At 38.5% G+C, this 19,604-nt stretch overlaps 1 protein-coding gene across 6 annotated transcripts; it reads left to right on the top strand.

The window, feature by feature from the left end:
* The first annotated feature begins 223 nt into the window (after positions 1–223).
* On the top strand, positions 224–19,395 carry LOC309692852 (complement factor H-like). 6 transcript variants are annotated; one of them, XR_014272490.1, is made up of 16 exons: positions 224–502; positions 708–887; positions 1,316–1,421; positions 2,743–2,819; positions 4,050–4,229; positions 4,512–4,700; positions 4,912–5,097; positions 5,566–5,745; positions 6,196–7,352; positions 8,013–8,192; positions 10,744–10,923; positions 12,560–12,739; positions 14,734–14,931; positions 15,164–15,352; positions 15,460–18,772; positions 19,196–19,395. XR_014272490.1 is itself a non-coding variant. In XM_082511692.1 (9 exons), the coding sequence occupies exons 1-9, from the start codon at positions 433–435 to the stop codon at positions 6,384–6,386; spliced, it is 1,359 nt and encodes a 452-aa protein (XP_082367818.1). In that variant the 5' UTR covers positions 224–432; the 3' UTR covers positions 6,387–7,649. The 6 variants fall into 6 exon arrangements, 1 of the variants encoding a protein (XP_082367818.1); XR_014272489.1 differs by having other exon boundaries at positions 5,566–5,715; positions 15,164–18,772; XR_014272491.1 differs by having other exon boundaries at positions 15,164–18,772.
* Positions 19,396–19,604: the final 209 nt, after the last annotated feature.

The following is a 19,604-nucleotide window of genomic DNA, read 5'->3' as shown; positions in this document are numbered from 1 at the left end:
CATTTTGCAAACTTGTTTTGAGCATCATACACCAGTCTATATTTTCAGGACTAATTAATCTCATATTTTAATTTAATTATAAAAATAGACGGATTAATTTATATGATGTTTGAAAGAGGACACAAACCTTCTTTTGTAAAATGTTAGAAATTATTTTATAGGCAATGAAAGAAATCAACTCTATAAAGTCTATAAATTATTATAGGGTGAGGTTTGTGAATTGTTGTCTGTGAACTCCTCTGGCGTGTTCAGTGAAACTTGTTGTTTGCGATATGTCATTTTGAGGCTTGTGCAATTCCAGTAGGGAAGTCCATATTTTAACCATTGGCCTCAAATACTGTGATAAACACACAGCAGTTCTGCACAGAAAACGCACAGTTTGTCAAAGGATTTGTGCACAGTGAAAATTTGGTTTGCAGTCCACTTGACAGAATGCGACTGTCATTAATCCTTCTGTTTCTCCATCTATGGGGACATGTGGAAGTTTCTTTCTCAGAAAACGGTAAGTCAGACTTTTTTAAATGCTGTGTTCTTTGTTTAGTTTAAAAGAGAAGACATTTCTTGTACTTCTACTTACCCTCTTTTTTATTTGTTCTACTATCTCTTCCAAAATTACATCAACATTTATATGTAATATAAATGTAGATGTAATTTTGGAATCCTTGGTCAATCTATGTATATGTCTCTTTCCATGTTGTTTTTTTCAGTATGTTCAAGGCTTCCAAATGTTCCTCACTCCTATGTGTCAGAAAATACTAAAAAAGTTGAGTACCGCGAAGGAGATGTGATACATTTCACATGCGAGACTGGTTATATATCTGGTCCAACCCTCAGATATATATGCACAAATACTGGCTGGGAGAGTTTGCGTCAGGGAAAATGCAACTGTAAGTTAAATGGTTTGCCTGCTATTTTGCTGTTACTCTTATGACTGTATTTATAGGGTTACAAATAATCCTTAATCCCTTCTAAGATGCAATTCATAACATTTCACAAAATATCAATTACCAAAGTTTTATCCCAAAACTTTAGTTTTTTGGAATTAGAAAGAGTTGTACTGAGACAGTTGTAAAACTGCTGCAGTATGCTGCTAACAGTAATCTATTGTATGAAAATAGCAAATCGCTTCCTCAAATCCCTGCATCAATAACATTGTACCCACACTTCAACACTGTTATTAACAAAGAGTTTTGTAAAAAATTTATGTCACTGTCGGCAAGCACCTGATTTCAATTAAAAATAAGCAATAATAAGAGAAGAATAAGGTCTAATTCATACTTACTCATGAAAAATATTCTCTTTTCTTTTTTTTCAGTAAAGCCATGTGAACTCCCTGAGGACGTTCCCAATGGCTATTATGAAATTATCCGCGGAGAAGAGCTCGTTTTTGGAACAGCTATCAAATACTTTTGCAATCTAGGGTATGTGGATCTATAATAATTCAGTGACATAATGTACACGCTCTGAAAGTCCCATGAGGATTGCTTATATTTGTGTGTTAAAACAGAAACTCTTCAAGTTGTTTTAAGACAAAAGTCCCGTACAACAATGCTGTTTGGAAAATGTCAACAAGAATGGGATAAAAGGAAGCCGTTATTCAAAGGAGCTTTGAAGAAGCCTGGCAGACTACATTAACTACATTATTCCTAAGACTGCATTAAAGAAATTACAAGAAAGCTTGCATAAGAGAGTTCAGGCTTATTTTTAAAAATGTTTAAACATAAATTTAGAACTCACTGTGAAAGTGAGTTCCAAGATCTGTTTCTGCTGATTTTTGCTGTACTTCTTGTGTTAGGTTGACATACCTCAGTCTTTTCTCCCAGTTTCCCTTCCTGAAGAATGGCCACACTTCCACTCAGGTCTTTTCCGATGAGGCTTAAGTGAACAGCAGATGATCAACAGTGTTAAGTGGTTTAGGTACAAGGGAAAACCTAAAAATAATTCAGTGTCCAATCACTGATGTCCGATCTCAAGACAACTTAAAATGGTTACCATCCATCCATCCATCTTCATCCGCTTTGTCCGGGGCCGGGTCGCGGGGGCAGCAGCCTAAGCAAAGAGGCCCAGACCTCCCTCTCCCCAGCCACCTCCTCCAGCTTATCCGGGGGAATACCAAGGCGTTCCCAGGCCAGCCGAGAGATATAATCTCTCCAGCGTGTCCTGGGTCTGCCCCGGGACCTCCTCCCGGTGGGACATGCCTGGAACACCTCACCCAAGAGGCGCCCAGGGGGCATCCTTGTCAGATGCCCGAACCACCTCAGCTGGCTCCTTTCGATGTGGAGCAGCAGCTGCTCTACTCTGAGCCCCTCCCGGATGGCCGAACTTCTCACCCTATCTCTAAGGGAGAGGCCAGCCACCCTTCGGAGGAAGCTCATTTCTGCCGCTTGTATCCGCGATCTCGTTCTTTCGGTCACTACCCACAGCTCGTGGCCATAGGTGAGGGTAGGGACGTAGATCGACCGGTGAATTGAGAGCTTCGCTTTTACACTCAGCTCCCTCTTCACCACGACGGACCGGTGCAGCGTCCGCATTACTGCAGCTGCAGCCCCAATCAGTCTGTCGATCTCCGGCTCCCTTCTCCCATCACTCGCGAACAAGACCCCGAGATACTTGAACTCCTCCACTTGGGGCAGGAACTCATCCTGTAAAATGGTTACTTGGAAGCAAAATGATTGCTCAAGTACTCTATAAATTTTAGTGTGTGGGTGAAAATACAAAATGAGATATGAGTTGTAATTGCAGGTATACAATGGGAGATAGCGATGGCACCCGAACTTGTCAGTTGGACGGATGGAGTAGTACTGTGCCAGTATGTGAAAGTAAGTCTTTCAGTCAACACACCAGCAATGTTACTTTTATCGACATTTGTAGTTTGAACTAGCTTAACAGTGTATATTTATAAGGTCCTCTGCTTACACTCGAAAAATGTGAAAATTTCAGTCGTCCTGTTAGGTATGAGAAATGAGCTTGCTGTATATACCCTGTGTACTACATTTTAAATATATATTGCTCAAGATTTGTACCAATTCCTGTGGATCCATATTGCACCTGCGATGGTATCACATGACATATAAAGCAAGAACTGGTGCTTGTATATAACCCAACCAGTCACTTAGGACAGTGTTTACCAACCACTGTGTCGCAGCACATAGGTGTGCTGTGAGCAATGATCAAGTGTGCCATGGAAGATTATCTGATTCCACCTGATTACTACTCTAAGCGATCGGTGTAATGGGCAGAACAATTTCATTCTCTTCCAATAGAGGGTAGTACAACTACCTGCTCTAATTAAATGGGTTGCCAACTGCCATTAAAACAGAAGAAGACAAAGAAGAAATTACATAATACTCATGCTGTAAAACAATGGAGCACGTAATAGCAACAGATAAATATTTGAAAAGAAAAAGTAATCAGTCTGACCTGGTCCTGGGGAAAATTCTGACCCAGATGGAGGCCCTAGCATGAGTAGTGGTCAGAAGAAAGCAAAAAGGGTATACTGGGAGCAGATCAAACCAATTCTGCTATGCTTGGTGTGCAGGTAAAAATTATCAATATACTTTTGTGGCATTTTTGTTTGGTGATGTTTTTTCGAATGTGAAATATGTTCCGTGGCTCCCAAAGGTTGGGAAACACTGACTTAGGACACCTAATACACCTTTCGGCTTTTTTCTTACATGAACCTTGAACTCATGAACATATACTTACAGTCCAGTACCTCAGTACATCTTTTTGCTGTTATCAGGCATTCAGGTTATGCTACTAGAGGTTCATACTTTTAGCACTTCTTCTTCACTCCCCTCTATTTATTTGTGACTTGCTTCTTTCTCATATAGTTTATTTATCTTTCCTTATCTTTTTGTGCTCTTGCGTCTTCACCTTACATTATGAAGCATCTTGCAAAAACATTTTTTATGAATTCTTGGTATATGAATAAAACGTAATTAATTTAATTTAATTGATCAAGGTCAGTGATGTGTCACTCATGGTGAAATGTGATTATTGTGATGAAAACATTTTTAAACTTCTATTTTTGTTGCCCATATTTGTAGCTGCCGAGGGTTGTGAGAAACCACCACATCTTTCAAATGGAGACCCGAAGGAAAGTTCCAGACTGCAGTACAGTCATAGTGAAAGGGTTGAGTACATCTGCCAGGATTACTACAGAATGGAGGGTGGGCCGTACAAAACCTGTGTAAATGGTCAATGGACTGGAGAGATGAGATGCCTCAGTAAGATGTAGATCTCTTTATATTTCTGCATAGTCCATTCTTTGCATTCTGCTTTCTTGCAATTCAGAGGGGAGCACTATGGAGCCATTTTGCAGCCGCTATGTGCAAAACTATAAAAATAGTATAAAGGAAGTATCCTTGCTCGTGTTTAACTCTCAAAATGCATGTTTGGTTATCTTTAAATAAGCTTCTCCATGTTTAATAGTAGCATTCACAGGGCATAATAAAAAAAACTTTATTATGTCTACAATCGCAATAATGACTTTTACTTATTGTTTTCAGGAATCCCTTGTGCAGTTGGAGTAATGGACCCTAATCTGCAGGTAACTGGATTACCACAAGGGAATGAAGCGATAAGGACTGGGGACACATTACATTTTCGTTGTGCTGATCAGTATAAACTGGAAGGTTCTGAAGTAATCGAGTGTTTAGAAATTGGGTACTGGAATGCTTCCTTTCCATCCTGCTCTGGTAGGTTTACTTTAACTGAGAAAAGCTGACGTGATTTGACATGTTTTTTAAATGTCCATATATTTGTGTAACAATTATGTAATCATTATATTTCATTTGTTAAACTTATATAACGATTAAGATTTACATTTTATTTGGTTCCTTTGGGTCTAGACTACTGCTGCATTACACTTTAAACTGAAAGATTAAAAGACTGTCTTCTTTAAAACAGATGAATGCAAAGTCACAAGAATATCAGACAGTGTAAGAATCACATCACACATACAAGGCAATCGGCTAAAGAAAGGACAAAAGCTAACCTTTACTTGCCTTAGACGTAACCACTTTATGCAAGGCAATAAAACAGTTGAATGTTTGGCAAATGGACAGTGGAGCGATCCGTTTCCAACATGCGGAGGTAAGCCAGTTTTTTTCTATGTCAACTCACCCGTAATATGTGACAAGAAAAGATCATCCAGTCACAGTGCACTGCAATTTCAGGAGGCTTTAATCACATTTTTTAATCCCCAAAACAGTTACGGTTACTTTTACTCAGGCAAAAATTACACGGGAAATGTTTTTGGACAAGTCTTGCGGTTGATCCTAATTACAATCACTGTGTAGGAAATGTCATGTACATATGCGAAGCCCAGTCAGTAATAAGCGCCCAGATAAGCTGCTCATGTTAATAACAGCTGTAAATATAAAAAAGAGAAGTCGGAATAAACCCCCAGTAATTTGGAGAGTTGAATCTCTAAAAGATTTACACAAAAATTTACTGTAAGATGTTGCATAATGGTACTAATAGTATTGTGAGTAGATATTAAAAAATGTTATATTAACAATTTCAAGTTTTTTGTTTGTTTTTTGTCTATATTTATTTAAGATCCTGTGGGTTGTGGGAAACCACAACCACTCTCAGATGGAGACACCAAAATCAGTACTAAAAGGCAATACAGCCATGGAGAAAGGGTTGAGTATATCTGTCAAAATTACTACAAAATGGAAGGTACACCATATAAAACCTGTGAAAATGGTAAATGGACTGGACAGATGAGATGCCTCAGTAAGTTATAGCTATATTATGTTGTATTTTCTAAGATTCTGCATATGTAAAAGTATTTTAGGGGTCCCAAGTTTTTTTTACTCTTAAATTTAGAGAAAATTGAGTTTACACAGGAATCAGCCTTTCAAGCTGTTGACATAATTTATTTGAGAAAGGATGCAGAATTTGGGGGCTTCATGTTCTTAGATGCGCTCTGTTTTATGTTATTTAAAAAAATGGGAAAATTAAGACAATTTAACATTAGACTTTCATAATTTGATATTGTGTGAGGTCTGTACTATATCTGGAGTTTTGATACAGATACAGATTGCATTTTATCAGACTTGCTTGGTTTTAAGCACTGTGCCTTTGTAATCAAGACTTGAATAGTTATATATGATATATGTTGTGCATTCCTGCATTGGTGTACTGTACTGACATTAACAAAATCTTTTCTCTTAACTCTTACAGAACCCTGCACTGTAAAAAGAGAAGACATGAGCAAACACAATATTCAATTCAGATATGTCAGCGATGATAAGCTGTATTCAGAACATAATGATGTAATTGAGTTCATATGTAGCAGGGGAAGACGTGTTGGCAGTTTGGAAATGCGTCAGACGTGCATTGAAGGCGTAATGCATCTGCCCACATGCCAGTAACATTTCTGTCTATTGGATACGATGAGCATGAGCACGCAAATCTATAAATGATTAGTGCACTGATGTGTGTGGTCATTTTAATAAAAGCCTATGTACTCAGTCTGTGTTCTTCCAGTACATCTTTTTTTTTTGTGTAAAATCAAAGTCATTCATAAATCCTTTGTGGACAAATACACAAAATGGTGGCCCTATCTTTCCAGTCTGAACATATTCTGATTAAATAAAGATAACAAAAAGAAGTAAAAAATAAATAAAATAACAAACTCCCTCCCTTTGGCAGGAGATCATACCTGCTATTAAAGTGTTTTTGTAACCTAGATGAGCACACACATGTACACACATGTAACAGTAATTGCATGTAATGTTATTTTAATAAAAGCATCACGGGGTCTGTTTTAATTCTTACATAAGTTTAACTCTGCTGAAAGTCTTGGGGCTTTGGGTTTCATGGCCTAACAATGAAACAACCCCTTTTCCACAGTCTTTTTAGGCCTGGAGTCCAGCATCCACTTATCATTTAAGTTGAGTTACTTTTGCCTTCCCACCAACTCGATGCATTCTGGCCATTCTCCCTTAACCCCTGGCATCAGCGAGGCTCTATCAGCAAGAAAACTGCGCATCACTGGATATCTTCTCTTTTTCTGAAAATTCTTTGTAAACGCTAGCAAAGTACATTTGAAAGTCCTGTGCTTTGTACACCTAACCACCTATCCAGTCCTTCTCCGTAGCACTTGTACAACAGGAGTCCAAGGTTGTATTTAAATAGAGACATTTGGACAGAGCCACTGGACAGTCTGTGCTGTGACCTGATCTCTCTGGGTGGAGTTCGAGCTGGGGGAGGTCACTGAACAATGAAGCTACTGAAATTCTCCTCAGAAAGCATTCGTCAAAAGAACATGAAGCTGTCTTTAATCCTTCTGTTTCTCCAGCTGTGGGGGTGTGTGGAAGTTTCTTTGTCACAAAACGGTAAAGTGATCTATTATCGTTTTTCAGTGTACCTAAAATCACATGTTTTACCTTTGTGGAAAGGCAGTTAGACTTTAAGAAGAGTGACATATACACTGCGTGTGGTCATCACAGGTATTTACTTACAGCAGGGGGAAAAGCACAGTATGAATGTAATTGTCTTATTTTTACACTATTACAACTATTTGAATTTACATGCATTCACACAACCCTAAAATATGTATATTTTTGTGTTAACATACATATATATGGTAGTAATATAATGTAGGACAAAATAGTAATTATAGATGATTTTACTACTTGCTATGGGTTTTTTTGCTTGTTTTTGTTTTATTTTGGGGGTTTTCTTTGAAGGGGGGGGGGGGGGGGCTCTAGTAATTTTATACTTATACTTATTTTTTCCCTTTACCATTAATGGTAATTAATGGTACATTTCTTATATTACTCTTTAATTATGTATGTCAAACATAAATCCTGCTATCTGTGTTATTAGGTGAAGTATATCCACAAATTATGTAGATGCAACTGTTTTGTGGTCTTAACCATTTAGGAGAATGGTTGTAGACATACTTTGATTTTGTAACTGTTTTCCTTGTAGAGCTTCAGTCATTGTTTTTTAACAACTTTATATGTGACAAATTGTAACTTTTTCTCTTTTAGTGTGTTCAGAGCTCCCAAATGTTCCTCACGCTCATGTGTCAGAAGGAACCAGCAAAGCTGTGTACCAGGAAGGAGATGTGATACATTTTTCTTGTGAATCTGGTTACATATCAGATCAGATCTCGAAATTTGTATGCACAGCTGATGGTTGGCTGGTTGTCCATCAGGGAAAGTGCTACTGTAAGTTGCATGGCTTCATGTTTTTATCATCACTAACTAAACTTGTGCTATTGCTGCACTGTGGATGTAATAACTCATGTAAATGTGTTTTTTTTTCTTATATTACTAAATCGTCAAAAACTCTACAGCCATGAAAAGTGTATGAATACCTCAATTATGTATATTACAGAGTGCATATTTTGTTTTTGTTAGGGTTCATTAATGACAGCATTACCCTGACTCTTACTCTAACCCAACCATACTACATGCTATGTACCCCCAAAAAATGTCACGTGAAAAGCTAAAAAAATGAAACACAAAGTTGTAAAGCATACCAAGAGCAGCATTAATAAATGGATTTTCATAGGATCGACCCATTACACGTCAGGTAAGGCGTTGGGTTTAGAGCTAAATAGGTACATTTTCTGGAGGCACACAATAGGCCTGGTTATAAAAGTAAAAAAGTATCACATCAGAAAGATTGTTCCAAAGCATGATTACCCATGTTCCTCTGCTCAAATTTGGTGATGGCCAGCAGAGCTCAGCCAGCCTCAACAACCCTTGACCTAAAACAGGGGTCAGCAACCTTTAACACCCAAAGAGCCACTTGGACCCGGTTTCCACGCAAAAGAAAACACTGGGAGCCGCAAATACTTGTTGACATCAAAAATGAAAATAACACTGTATATATTGTTTTTTTACAATATATACAGCACTATGCTGCTAAAAAATGAAAAATAGATATTTGCAAAATTCTGCCTAAATATGTATTTTACCTGGTTAATGTGTGTGGCGAGGCGTGGTCTGCAGCGCCACTGCATGGGAGTCGGACGCACCTGAGCGGGACCCGCAATCACGCCTCGTCTACTTAAAGTCTGTGCTCTCTCTGCTCTTGTGTTGTCGGACTGTGAGCTGAAAAGCTACAGCCGGCTGTATGCTTACAGCAACCGTGTGTGAAGAGTGGTCAATAAAGAGATGCTGAAAAGCATGTCCATGGAAACATCGTCGGGTCTGCTGTGATATGTTTACAATGAGACTTCTGCTCCTGAACCTCTGCGCACAGCGTCTGCAAATCGGGGCTGTACGAAGTCACTTTCATCTTTACGCAGGACTGTAAGCTGTCATCTGTGAGGCGTGAGCGGTGTTTGTTTTAACATAGTTCACGGAGGAGAACAGCTGCTGACATAATGTGGATCCGAAGATCCATAATTGGCCTACCTGGGGTTGAAAGTCTCGATAAATGCACGGCGTTTCGGCGGGTATACCGGCTTCCGCGAGTGTGACGCTTATTTTGAGCGATGAAAAATAAAATATAATTCTATTTTTATATTTCAATGTCACAATAATCTTCCAATTTAGAACTACAAGTTTAAAAAGAACTAATACAAAAAATACACTTCAGCTAAATACTTCTAATTTATTTTCCCAAACCACCTGGAGCCGCAGTATAAAGACAAAAGAGCCGCATGCCTTCCGCGCGGTCGGCCTCCGGATCTGTTCTGTCACCGTGGCCACCTTTCCCGTGGCCGGCCTCCGGAACGGTTGGACTGGACTTTTGTGTTGTCGCCTCTCGGGTTGGCCTTCGGGCCTCTTTGGACATTCGCCTTCCTGTTCTGGACTCTTTTGTGTATTTGTGGACTCAGTTTTGTTCTCGTGCTCCTTGTTTTTGGTTCGTTTTGTTCCCTCCGTCCTGGTCCCCCGCCTCCCGCCCTGGGTGGGGTGTTTTCTGTTTCGCTTGTGTTTTGTTTCTCGGGTTTGGGCTGTCGGGAGCCAGCCCTTTAGGGGGGGGTGGTGTCATGGTCCTGGGCCATGTGGGCCCAGTATTCTTAGTTTTCATGTATTTTTGTATTTTGTTCTTTATTTAGGCCATGCTTCCTGGGTTGATCTGTTACGTTGTTCCTTATGTGTTTTCCCTTCGTGACTCTTACCCCCTGTGTGCCCCTCTGTGTATTTATGAGCCCTCGTCTCTCTTTGTGCTTTATTCTATGTTTTCCCCAGCCCGTTATGTCTGCGTTCTCCCCGTGCTCTCTCTCCTCCTGTTTGAACCTCTGTGTACTTCCTGCTTTACTTTGCCCATCTCCCATCAGTGTTACGTTCACTCCTGCCGTGTCTTGTTATGATTATCAGTGTCACCTGTGTTCCCCATGTGCATCCACTTCCCCTGATCATCCCTCATGTGTATTTAGTCTCTGTGTTTCGTACAGTCTGTGTCGCGTCGTCTGTGTTCCCACCCTCCGTGTTTCCATGCCCGGTCTATTGTATTCCAAGTCATAGCCTTACCTTAGTTTATTCCCAGTTTAGGTTTCTGTTTAGTTATTGCTCTTGTGCTGCCCTTATTCTGGTTTGCTTCTTTTGTATTCATCAGCCACAATAAAAGGCTCGCTTTTGTTTAAGTTCACTTCCTTATCACTCGTGTCTGCACCTGAGTCCTCCACGCACTCTCCACTCGGTCCGTCACAGCGGACCGTGACAGTAGACATACTTTGATTTTGTAACTGTTTTCCTTGTAGAGCTTCAGTCATTGTTTTTTAACAACTTTATATGTGACGAATTGTAACTTTTTCTCTTTTAGTGTGTTCAGAGCTCCCAAATGTTCCTCACGCTCATGTGTCAGAAGGAACCAGCAAAGCTGTGTACCAGGAAGGAGATGTGATACATTTTTCTTGTGAATCTGGTTACATATCAGATCAGATCTCGAAATTTGTATGCACAGCTGATGGTTGGCTGGTTGTCCATCAGGGAAAGTGCTACTGTAAGTTGCATGGCTTCATGTTTTTATCATCACTAACTAAACTTGTGCTATTGCTGCACTGTGGATGTAATAACTCATGTAAATGTGTTTTTTTTTCTTATATTACTAAATCGTCAAAAACTCTACAGTCATGAAAAGTGTATGAATACCTCAATTATGTATATTACAGAGTGCATATTTTGTTTTTGTTAGGGTTCATTAATGACAGCATTACCCTGACTCTTACTCTAACCCAACCATACTACATGCTATGTACCCCCAAAAAATGTCACGTGAAAAGCTAAAAAAATGAAACACAAAGTTGTAAAGCATACCAAGAGCAGCATTAATAAATGGATTTTCATAGGATCGACCCATTACACGTCAGGTAAGGCGTTGGGTTTAGAGCTAAATAGGTACATTTTCTGGAGGCACACAATAGGCCTGGTTATAAAAGTAAAAAAGTATCACATCAGAAAGATTGTTCCAAAGCATGATTACCCATGTTCCTCTGCTCAAATTTGGTGATGGCCAGCAGAGCTCAGCCAGCCTCAACAACCCTTGACCTAAAACAGGGGTCAGCAACCTTTAACACCCAAAGAGCCACTTGGACCCGGTTTCCACGCAAAAGAAAACACTGGGAGCCGCAAATACTTGTTGACATCAAAAATGAAAATAACACTGTATATATTGTTTTTTTACAATATATACAGCACTATGCTGCTAAAAAATGAAAAATAGATATTTGCAAAATTCTGCCTAAATATGTATTTTACCTGGTTAATGTGTGTGGCGAGGCGTGGTCTGCAGCGCCACTGCATGGGAGTCGGACGCACCTGAGCGGGACCCGCAATCACGCCTCGTCTACTTACAGTCTGTGCTCTCTCTGCTCTTGTGTTGTCGGACTGTGAGCTGAAAAGCTACAGCCGGCTGTATGCTTACAGCAACCGTGTGTGAAGAGTGGTCAATAAAGAGATGCTGAAAAGCGTGTCCATGGAAACATCGTCGGGTCTGCTGTGATATGTTTACAATGGGACTTCTGCTCCTGAACCTCTGCGCACAGCGTCTGCAAATCGGGGCTGTACGAAGTCACTTTCATCTTTACGCAGGACTGTAAGCTGTCATCTGTGAGGCGTGAGCGGTGTTTGTTTTAACATAGTTCACGGAGGAGAACAGCTGGTGACATAATGTGGATCTGAAGATCCATAATTGGCCTACCTGGGGTTGAAAGTCTCGATAAATGCACGGCGTTTCGGCGGGTATACCGGCTTCCGCGAGTGTGACGCTTATTTTGAGCGATGAAAAATAAAATATAATTCTATTTTTATATTTCAATGTCACAATAATCTTCCAATTTAGAACTACAAGTTTAAAAAGAACTAATACAAAAAATACACTTCAGCTAAATACTTCTAATTTATTTTCCCAAACCACCTGGAGCCGCAGTATAAAGACAAAAGAGCCGCATGCGTATCCGGAGCCGCAGGTTGCCTGTCCTAACACAACTGCACATTACTGGCATTACTATCGTTCGTAGCAATGACGGGTAGTCATTTCCTTATACACACATGTATATCTTGGCTTAGTCACTCAGTATGTTTTCAATCTTTGTGTATTTTTCTCTTCTTTTCCCATTTTATATTGTTTTGTGTATTAGCATGTTCAACGCTTCCAGATGTTCCCCATGCCCAAGTAACACAAGAGACAAGAACATCTCAGTATCAAGCAGGACACATGATACATTTTGCTTGCGAACCTGGCTATACATCAGCTCTCACCATCAAATACGTATGTACAACTGAGGGCTGGCAGCCACTCCAAAGGGGGTCGTGCTACCGTGAGTTCAAAAGTTTTCTTTTCTTCTCTCACTCTCATGTGAATGACTACAGTTCAATAAGCAGAGATCATTAAAATGAATTTAACATAATTTATTGATCTATAGAATTCAATTTAGGTTGTTGGTGATTACACTCTGGAAATGAAGATTGAGGCTTGAATGGAAGCCTGGGAGAATGACCGATGAGCAGTGAGATTTAAAGTACATGGAGTGGAGACTGATTGGCCGGAAGACAGCCAGCAGAAATCTGATTGGGCTAGACCAGTGATTGCACAATTAGCTTCACAGCATGGGAAAGTGGAAATGATGTAAAGCTTAGATTAGCCAACAAACACCAGGGAAGCAGAAATGTGTGACTACAGATTGTTCTTATTGAACTTACGTATGAACTTCATTTGGTATTATCTCCTTGGACATATAATCTCATTTACTCAGATGTGTCCTGCCTTCATTAAGACTGCTATGACGGTCTTTATTTCTATATATATTTTTCCTGCACACAGGCAAAATCAGAATTTAATTCTAAATGATTTTTAATATGTAGAGACTTTGTCATGTCAGATCAGACTCCAAATATATTTGAATTCACATCAGTCATCATTTTATTCAACAATGTTTCTGTCAAGTAATTATGAAATATGACCCAGCATCTCGATGTCAGAAAGATCAGTTTAACCCTCTGGGGTCCAGGGTATAATTGGCCATTTTTGACTACTTGTTTGGTATCATTATTTTCAGCACAACCTGAAATATCTGAAATTTGAGTTATTTTTTCATTTTGGCATACTATATTACCATAGTTGATCTAAATTCAGAGAAAAAATTCAAAATCCGAGTAGAAAAAAGTTATATTTTTTTACTGTAAAACCCACAAACATGTTTAACGAATCATTTTCATAACTTGAAATGCAAATAGAAATTGTACATTTCTAAATATTATGCACAAGTTTTGCAAAGAAAGTTATATGGTACTATTTAACTAAAAATGCAGCCAATGCCTCAGGCATATAACCGTTTAAATCTATTTACAGAACAATCAGGTGATCTGCAACAAATAAGAAAGCACACAAATTATTTGTGCCATGTGTTTTCAGTCATTCCTTCAGGTCGTCTGCTCGTCCACACCATGTCTTTAGGTATCATGTCAGTTCTCCATGTTTAAGGTTTTTTCATGTTAAATTTTTAGTTCACCCAGTTTAGGTTATTGTTTAGTTTCACCCATGCCCTTTGTTTGTATTTATTTTGCAAGCCTTAATAAACTGCTTGTTTTTTGTTAATCCACATCACGTTTCATAGTTTTTGGTTTGCACTTGAGTCCTTTTTCACAACACATACAGTCTGCCTCAGCCAGACTGTGACAGAAAAGTCAGACTTACTGACAGGTCAAAAACTATTCACATTTTTTCCAGAAGCATTGTATTTTTTCTTTCACCAAAATATAGGCTAGAGTTAAAGTTAGCCACCCTACATAAGGGAACTTATAGGGTTAATGAATTAAATCTTAGCGTGTTAAACTGACACAGCAGATGGTTTGCTTACACAGGTTGTCCTTGTAAACAGTTTGCAAAGGGCAGATATTTTGAAACTATTTGCCTGGAAATTAGATAAACGTTTTCCATTCCAGGGTGGAATGATTGCATGTCATACATCTTTTTAAAAAAAATTGAGTGCTCAATGTTAAATCAGTCATTCCACACTTAAAAACAGGATTTCAACAATCATTCAAAGCCCAAAATTACAATGGTATCCATGTTGATCCGTGATGATTGTAAAACTTTTGACCACAGCTGTAGTTTTGACAGTGGTTTATCTCCACTGGTCTGAACCTTCGTGTCTCCAGCACAAATACAGACACACATTGAAACCTGGCAAAATGGATTCTGACATGATCTGGCAAATATAAAAACTGCAGCAAATATAAAGATTCTGGCCAGTGATTTCTACATCTGAATCTTGCCTTTTGAACTGTTTTTTTTCTTCTTCTTCTACCTTAGTTTCATCTTCCAGATGTGACCCTCCTCCTACAGTTCAAGGGTTAACAGTGAAAGGTTTACCAGAAAATTGTATTCCCATACGTCCCAATCACATCCTCACATTCAGCTGTGATGGTCCTGGGAAGTATCTGAATGGAATTTCTGTGCTGATATGTGGAGAAGACGGACAATGGAATAATCCATTCCCGACTTGCATAGGTAAGAACATGTTTAAATCCCTTTACTGACAAAATGCAATGCCTGTTTAAACAATATGGCAATAGTTCAGGTTTGATCTTTGTGTATTTTGAAGCATAATTTAAATATCCAATAAGATTTCATGATTTTTTCCGCTCTTCTGGTGTTCACTAAAACCAACTACTCTCTTGCTTGCTCTTTGCAGCTTTGTTACATAAACTCACATATATTCTACATATTTTGCTTTTTTCAGATCGATCTTGTAAAATCGGTGTTATGGATCCTCATCTCTACGTAGCTGGATTACCACCATCAAATGAAATAATGGCGACTGGACATAAATTGCGTTTTCTTTGCAGCAATACACGTGTACTAATTGGGTCTACAGAAATTGAGTGTTTAGAAAATGGACAATGGAATTCCCCCTTTCCTTCTTGCTCTGGTATGTGTACTTTTATTACCACAATGACGTGAGGTAACAGAAATGAGCTGTGACTATGATAAGGGTTTCTGTTTTAAGTTGCTGTTAGGAGCAATTTTGTATTGCAGGAAAACATCAGCATTCTGTAGCAGTTGTGTTGTTGCCCTTGTATCACATAATTCAGAGGTGGGACCAAGTCATTGCTTTGCAAGTCTCAAGTAAGTCTCAAGTCTTTATCCTCAAGTCTCAAGTCAAGTCTCAAGTAATGTCAGGCAAGTCAGAGTCGAGTCTCAAGTCACTGGTGTAAAAGTCCGAGTAAAGTCACAAGTCTGAAACTTTGAATTTCAAGTCCTTTCGAGTCTTTAAAAAAAACAAACGAAAAAATAATGTTGCAGTTATATGCTAAATGTAAATATTAGACCATGTAATTTTAAAATCTGTGTTTTTCTCAACACATACAAAATAGTGAACTTAGAAAATATACACAAATTGTGAAATTGCACCTCTTTAAAATGCAGCTCAATTAAACCTAGCTCCAAGAATAATTTTCACCGACAGTTCTGAGATACGCTGCATGTTATTCTTGGATGCGGTTGTAGGACCAGCTTTAAAATCGCATGACAAAAATATCATACACATTAAAAAAAACTGTATCACCAACGTAGCCTGGACAACATTTGCTAGTTAGATGAAGTCAGCTATCTCATCGTAGCATATTTATATGCATATTTATAATCATACGGTTCTTGGAGTGAGTGCATACACTCATGAAGTTTAGTAACTTCCGGTCACTGCAACAAGCCCAGGTACAGTTTACCGACGGATGGGTGCAGGACCTTGAAATGCACCGTGTAGAAAGTAAAGACCATCGTACGTATCATAAGTTTACCAGTCTCACAAATCGTCGTCATAAATACACATTCATTAACCGTTTATTAATATAACCTTTGAGCTCAACGGTAATTAATTAGTAGTGGAAATAATTTCTGGTACGCGTTACAGAAATGTAGCAGTGACAATAATATTGTATGCTGTAATCGTACTGGGCAATTAGTGATACAAAAAACCTGTTTTATCCTGTGAATAAAAGTACATGTTTCTGTCAATGTACCATAATAACAGAAGCGAAACGCAATATTGTGTCAGGACAATTTACTATTTATGCACAATAAATAAAGGAGCATAGCGCGACAATTTCTGTTCAGCGCCAGACTTGCTTGTAACCTATATCACCAATTATGTTATGAAAATGACGTATTAACTACAACAGCAGACTGACCTTTGTGTAAATGCTTGGAGCAGACTAACCTGTGAGCTGGAGTGTTCTGGGACGTTATATTTGGTCTTTGAATGGCTGCAATCCAGTCGCCTCTTTGTTACTTCGGAAACATGGCTGGAACAATTTCTCTTCCACGACGTAATCCGATAACAACCGATCTCTTTACCCGTCGGCTTCCCGTGGCTGTCATGCGACCGGCTATTGCAGTTAATAATACAACAGCTTCTTGACATTTTTGTGTTTCTTTTTATCGCTGTGTGACTGATTTTAATTGAAAGCCTGCGTGCGCTACTACCGCTTGCCACGAGTTCCCAGAATCCTTTGCGGTTCTACCCGTGAATGACGTCACATTTTCAATCTCTATATAATATGCATGTTAAATTTTATATTTGGGGTAAAATATCAAGTCTTTTCAAGTAAACCGGTTCAAGTCCAATTCAAGTCCCAAGTCATTGGTGTAAAAGTCCAAGTCAAGTCACAAGTCTTACAACATTTTTTCAAGTCAAGTCTAAAGTCATAAAATTAATGACTCGAGTCTGACTCAAGTCCAAGTCATGTGACTCGAGTCCACACCTCTGACATAAATCATTAATATAATGATCCTGATGAACCCTGTAAGGTCAAAGTCATCATAGGAAGTATTCTAATCCTAATCCTATATTTTTGATCTGCTGTTTATGTCTAATATTGTAGGTTCTTGAGATAACGGCTGTTGTGAACTAGCATCACATAAATATTACTGAACTGGATACATTTTCCAGTTTTCATCTTTTTAACCTTTCCTAATCATTTTAAGAAAGAGACACCTGTCTATTTGGAAAATGTCTCTTCATGAACGTATTTTTTATACTGAAATCTTTTACTTTCAAGTTTTTTTTATATATTGAAAATGTAATGCTGATTTATTCAGATATTTGCATCACATTTGGTTTCTTGTTCATACTGTAAATCTCATAGTAAAACAGATTCTCTTCTTCAAAACACAGAAATGTTCAGTCCCTTAAGTACCCACCAGTTTAAGGTGCCAGTTTAAAATATATATTTGCTAGTTTTGTTCTCCCTGTTATGCTGTAGCTAAAGGAGATTTGTTGAGGTTTAATGTAAATGATTGAAGCTTGATACCATTTTAATCTAAAATTAACAAGGGGATTTGAAAGCTTAGTTGTCTAAGGCAAAAATGCACACTGAAACTAGAATGAAATTAGAATATCGGGTTTTTGTTCAAAACTATTCAGTTTCGAATGATATCCAATGACTGATAGCTGTGGTTATCAATATCTGTCAACAATAGGGAATTTTCTCCGCCGAGATATCATTTCATTCACTGTTGATCAGTCTGCCCTGCTTAAAGGAAATAATGGGCAACTATTGTCCACATTAGAAGATTCAAGTGTGAAGAACTTTTATAGGAATTAAGGTTGTATTTTTCTGCCAGGTGCTGCTAATTAAATTCACTACATTAAACAGATTGTCAGCAATCATTAGCACTGCTATAAACACAGATGTTTTGGTAGTTTGTTCATCTGGATCATTCAGTGTGTGTTAACATATACTTCCCAGCAATTGAACAGTTATTCGTCAACTCAGCTAAACAATACCTATGAAAAAAAGAGCTCACTATAGTACATCAAAATAAACTATTGCTGTGAATAAGATTTAAAACTGGAGTCAAGTTAAAAACACTGCTGGCTGTCATTCTGCCTGCTGACATATTTCATCTGTATTCATCTTTTTTTCTCTACACTTGGTTAAGGGTAGAATTGCCATTCTTTTCTGACTTCTTAAAAGACTGGACATTGATTACATCTCCATTACAGCAATGAGAAACTGAATGCCTATTAATAATAAATATTTAAAGGGAAAACTTGCTTAGTTTGAAAATGTAGTGAGAAAGTGTCTTATTACTTTGAATCTGATTTGGTTTCATGTTTATAATGTAAACCTCACAATAAAACAGATTCTCTTTTTCAAAACAGAGAAATGTAGAGTCCCTGAAACACCAGCAGGTCTAACAATCACCACAGATGTAACAGACGATCAAATGAAAAAAGGACAACATTTAACATTTGCTTGTGAAAACAGGAATCACATCATCAAAGGGAACGCAACGCTTGAATGTTTGGAAAATGGACAGTGGAGCAATCCTCGTCCCACATGTGAAGGTACAACACTTGTCCTCTTGTGATCTTACTGTTTATCAGTACAAAGGATGGAAAAAGATTGCTATTGCTGTTTTTGGTATTTCTTGGGGTGTCGTGTGTATGAGTGTAAGTTACACACACTTTAAACCAGAAATTAATAGTTTGTTTTGAGGCAAAAACACATTTCAGGTTATCAGTAAAATGTCCTCTGCCTGATCTGCTCTTGTGCTAATTAGTTTGTGTGAACATTGTTTCTGGTTAATTCTTTGTCACACATGGCCACACAGTGTTAAGGTAAAGGAGAGTGATGCACAGGGTGTATGACAAATATTTCACTTCAAATGAAAAATGATGCATGACAGCAGGTCAGAGTGAAAATGTGATTATTGTGACAAAATATTATCTAATGTTGGTTTTTCCTCTGTTATTGCCCACAATTTTTAGCTGCCCAGCAATGTAGGACGGCACCACGTCTTTCAGGTGGACAGACCAAAACAGCGACTAGAAACACGTACAGACACAATGAAAAGGTCGAATATGTGTGTGACAGAGACTACGGCATGGAGGGTGGGCCGTTCAAAACCTGTGTCGATGGTGATTGGGTTGGAGAGATGAGATGCCGCCGTGAGTTACATTTCCCTTTTGTTGCACACAAAGTTTTTAAATATGTTCTAAGTAAACAAACAGCCAGTGGAGGGCCGCTGGAACCAGTTTGACAAGTTTATTAAATCTGAGAAGTTGGTTAAGTGTGACGCTGAAAAGTTGTTTTCACTAACACAGACAGTAGCTCAAAACTGTTTGAAATGTGGTGCATTTAAGATTATACCTGAACACACCACAATGTAGACTTCAG

The sequence above is a fragment of the Aulonocara stuartgranti genome (genome assembly GCF_965226115.1).
Source record: "Aulonocara stuartgranti genome assembly, chromosome: 17".
NCBI lineage: Eukaryota > Metazoa > Chordata > Actinopteri > Cichliformes > Cichlidae > Aulonocara > Aulonocara stuartgranti.
This window is presented reverse-complemented; position numbering and strand designations above follow the sequence as displayed.

Coding starts and splice junctions, on each gene's coding strand:
- LOC309692852 (XM_082511692.1), top strand. CDS start 433: ATGCGACTGTCATTAATCCTTCTGTTTCTCCATCTATGGGGACATGTG. Junction 5,098..5,565: donor TCCGTTTCCAACATGCGGAG/GTAAGCCAGTTT, acceptor TATTTATTTAAG/ATCCTGTGGGTTGTGGGAAA. Junction 5,746..6,195: donor TGGACAGATGAGATGCCTCA/GTAAGTTATAGC, acceptor TAACTCTTACAG/AACCCTGCACTGTAAAAAGA.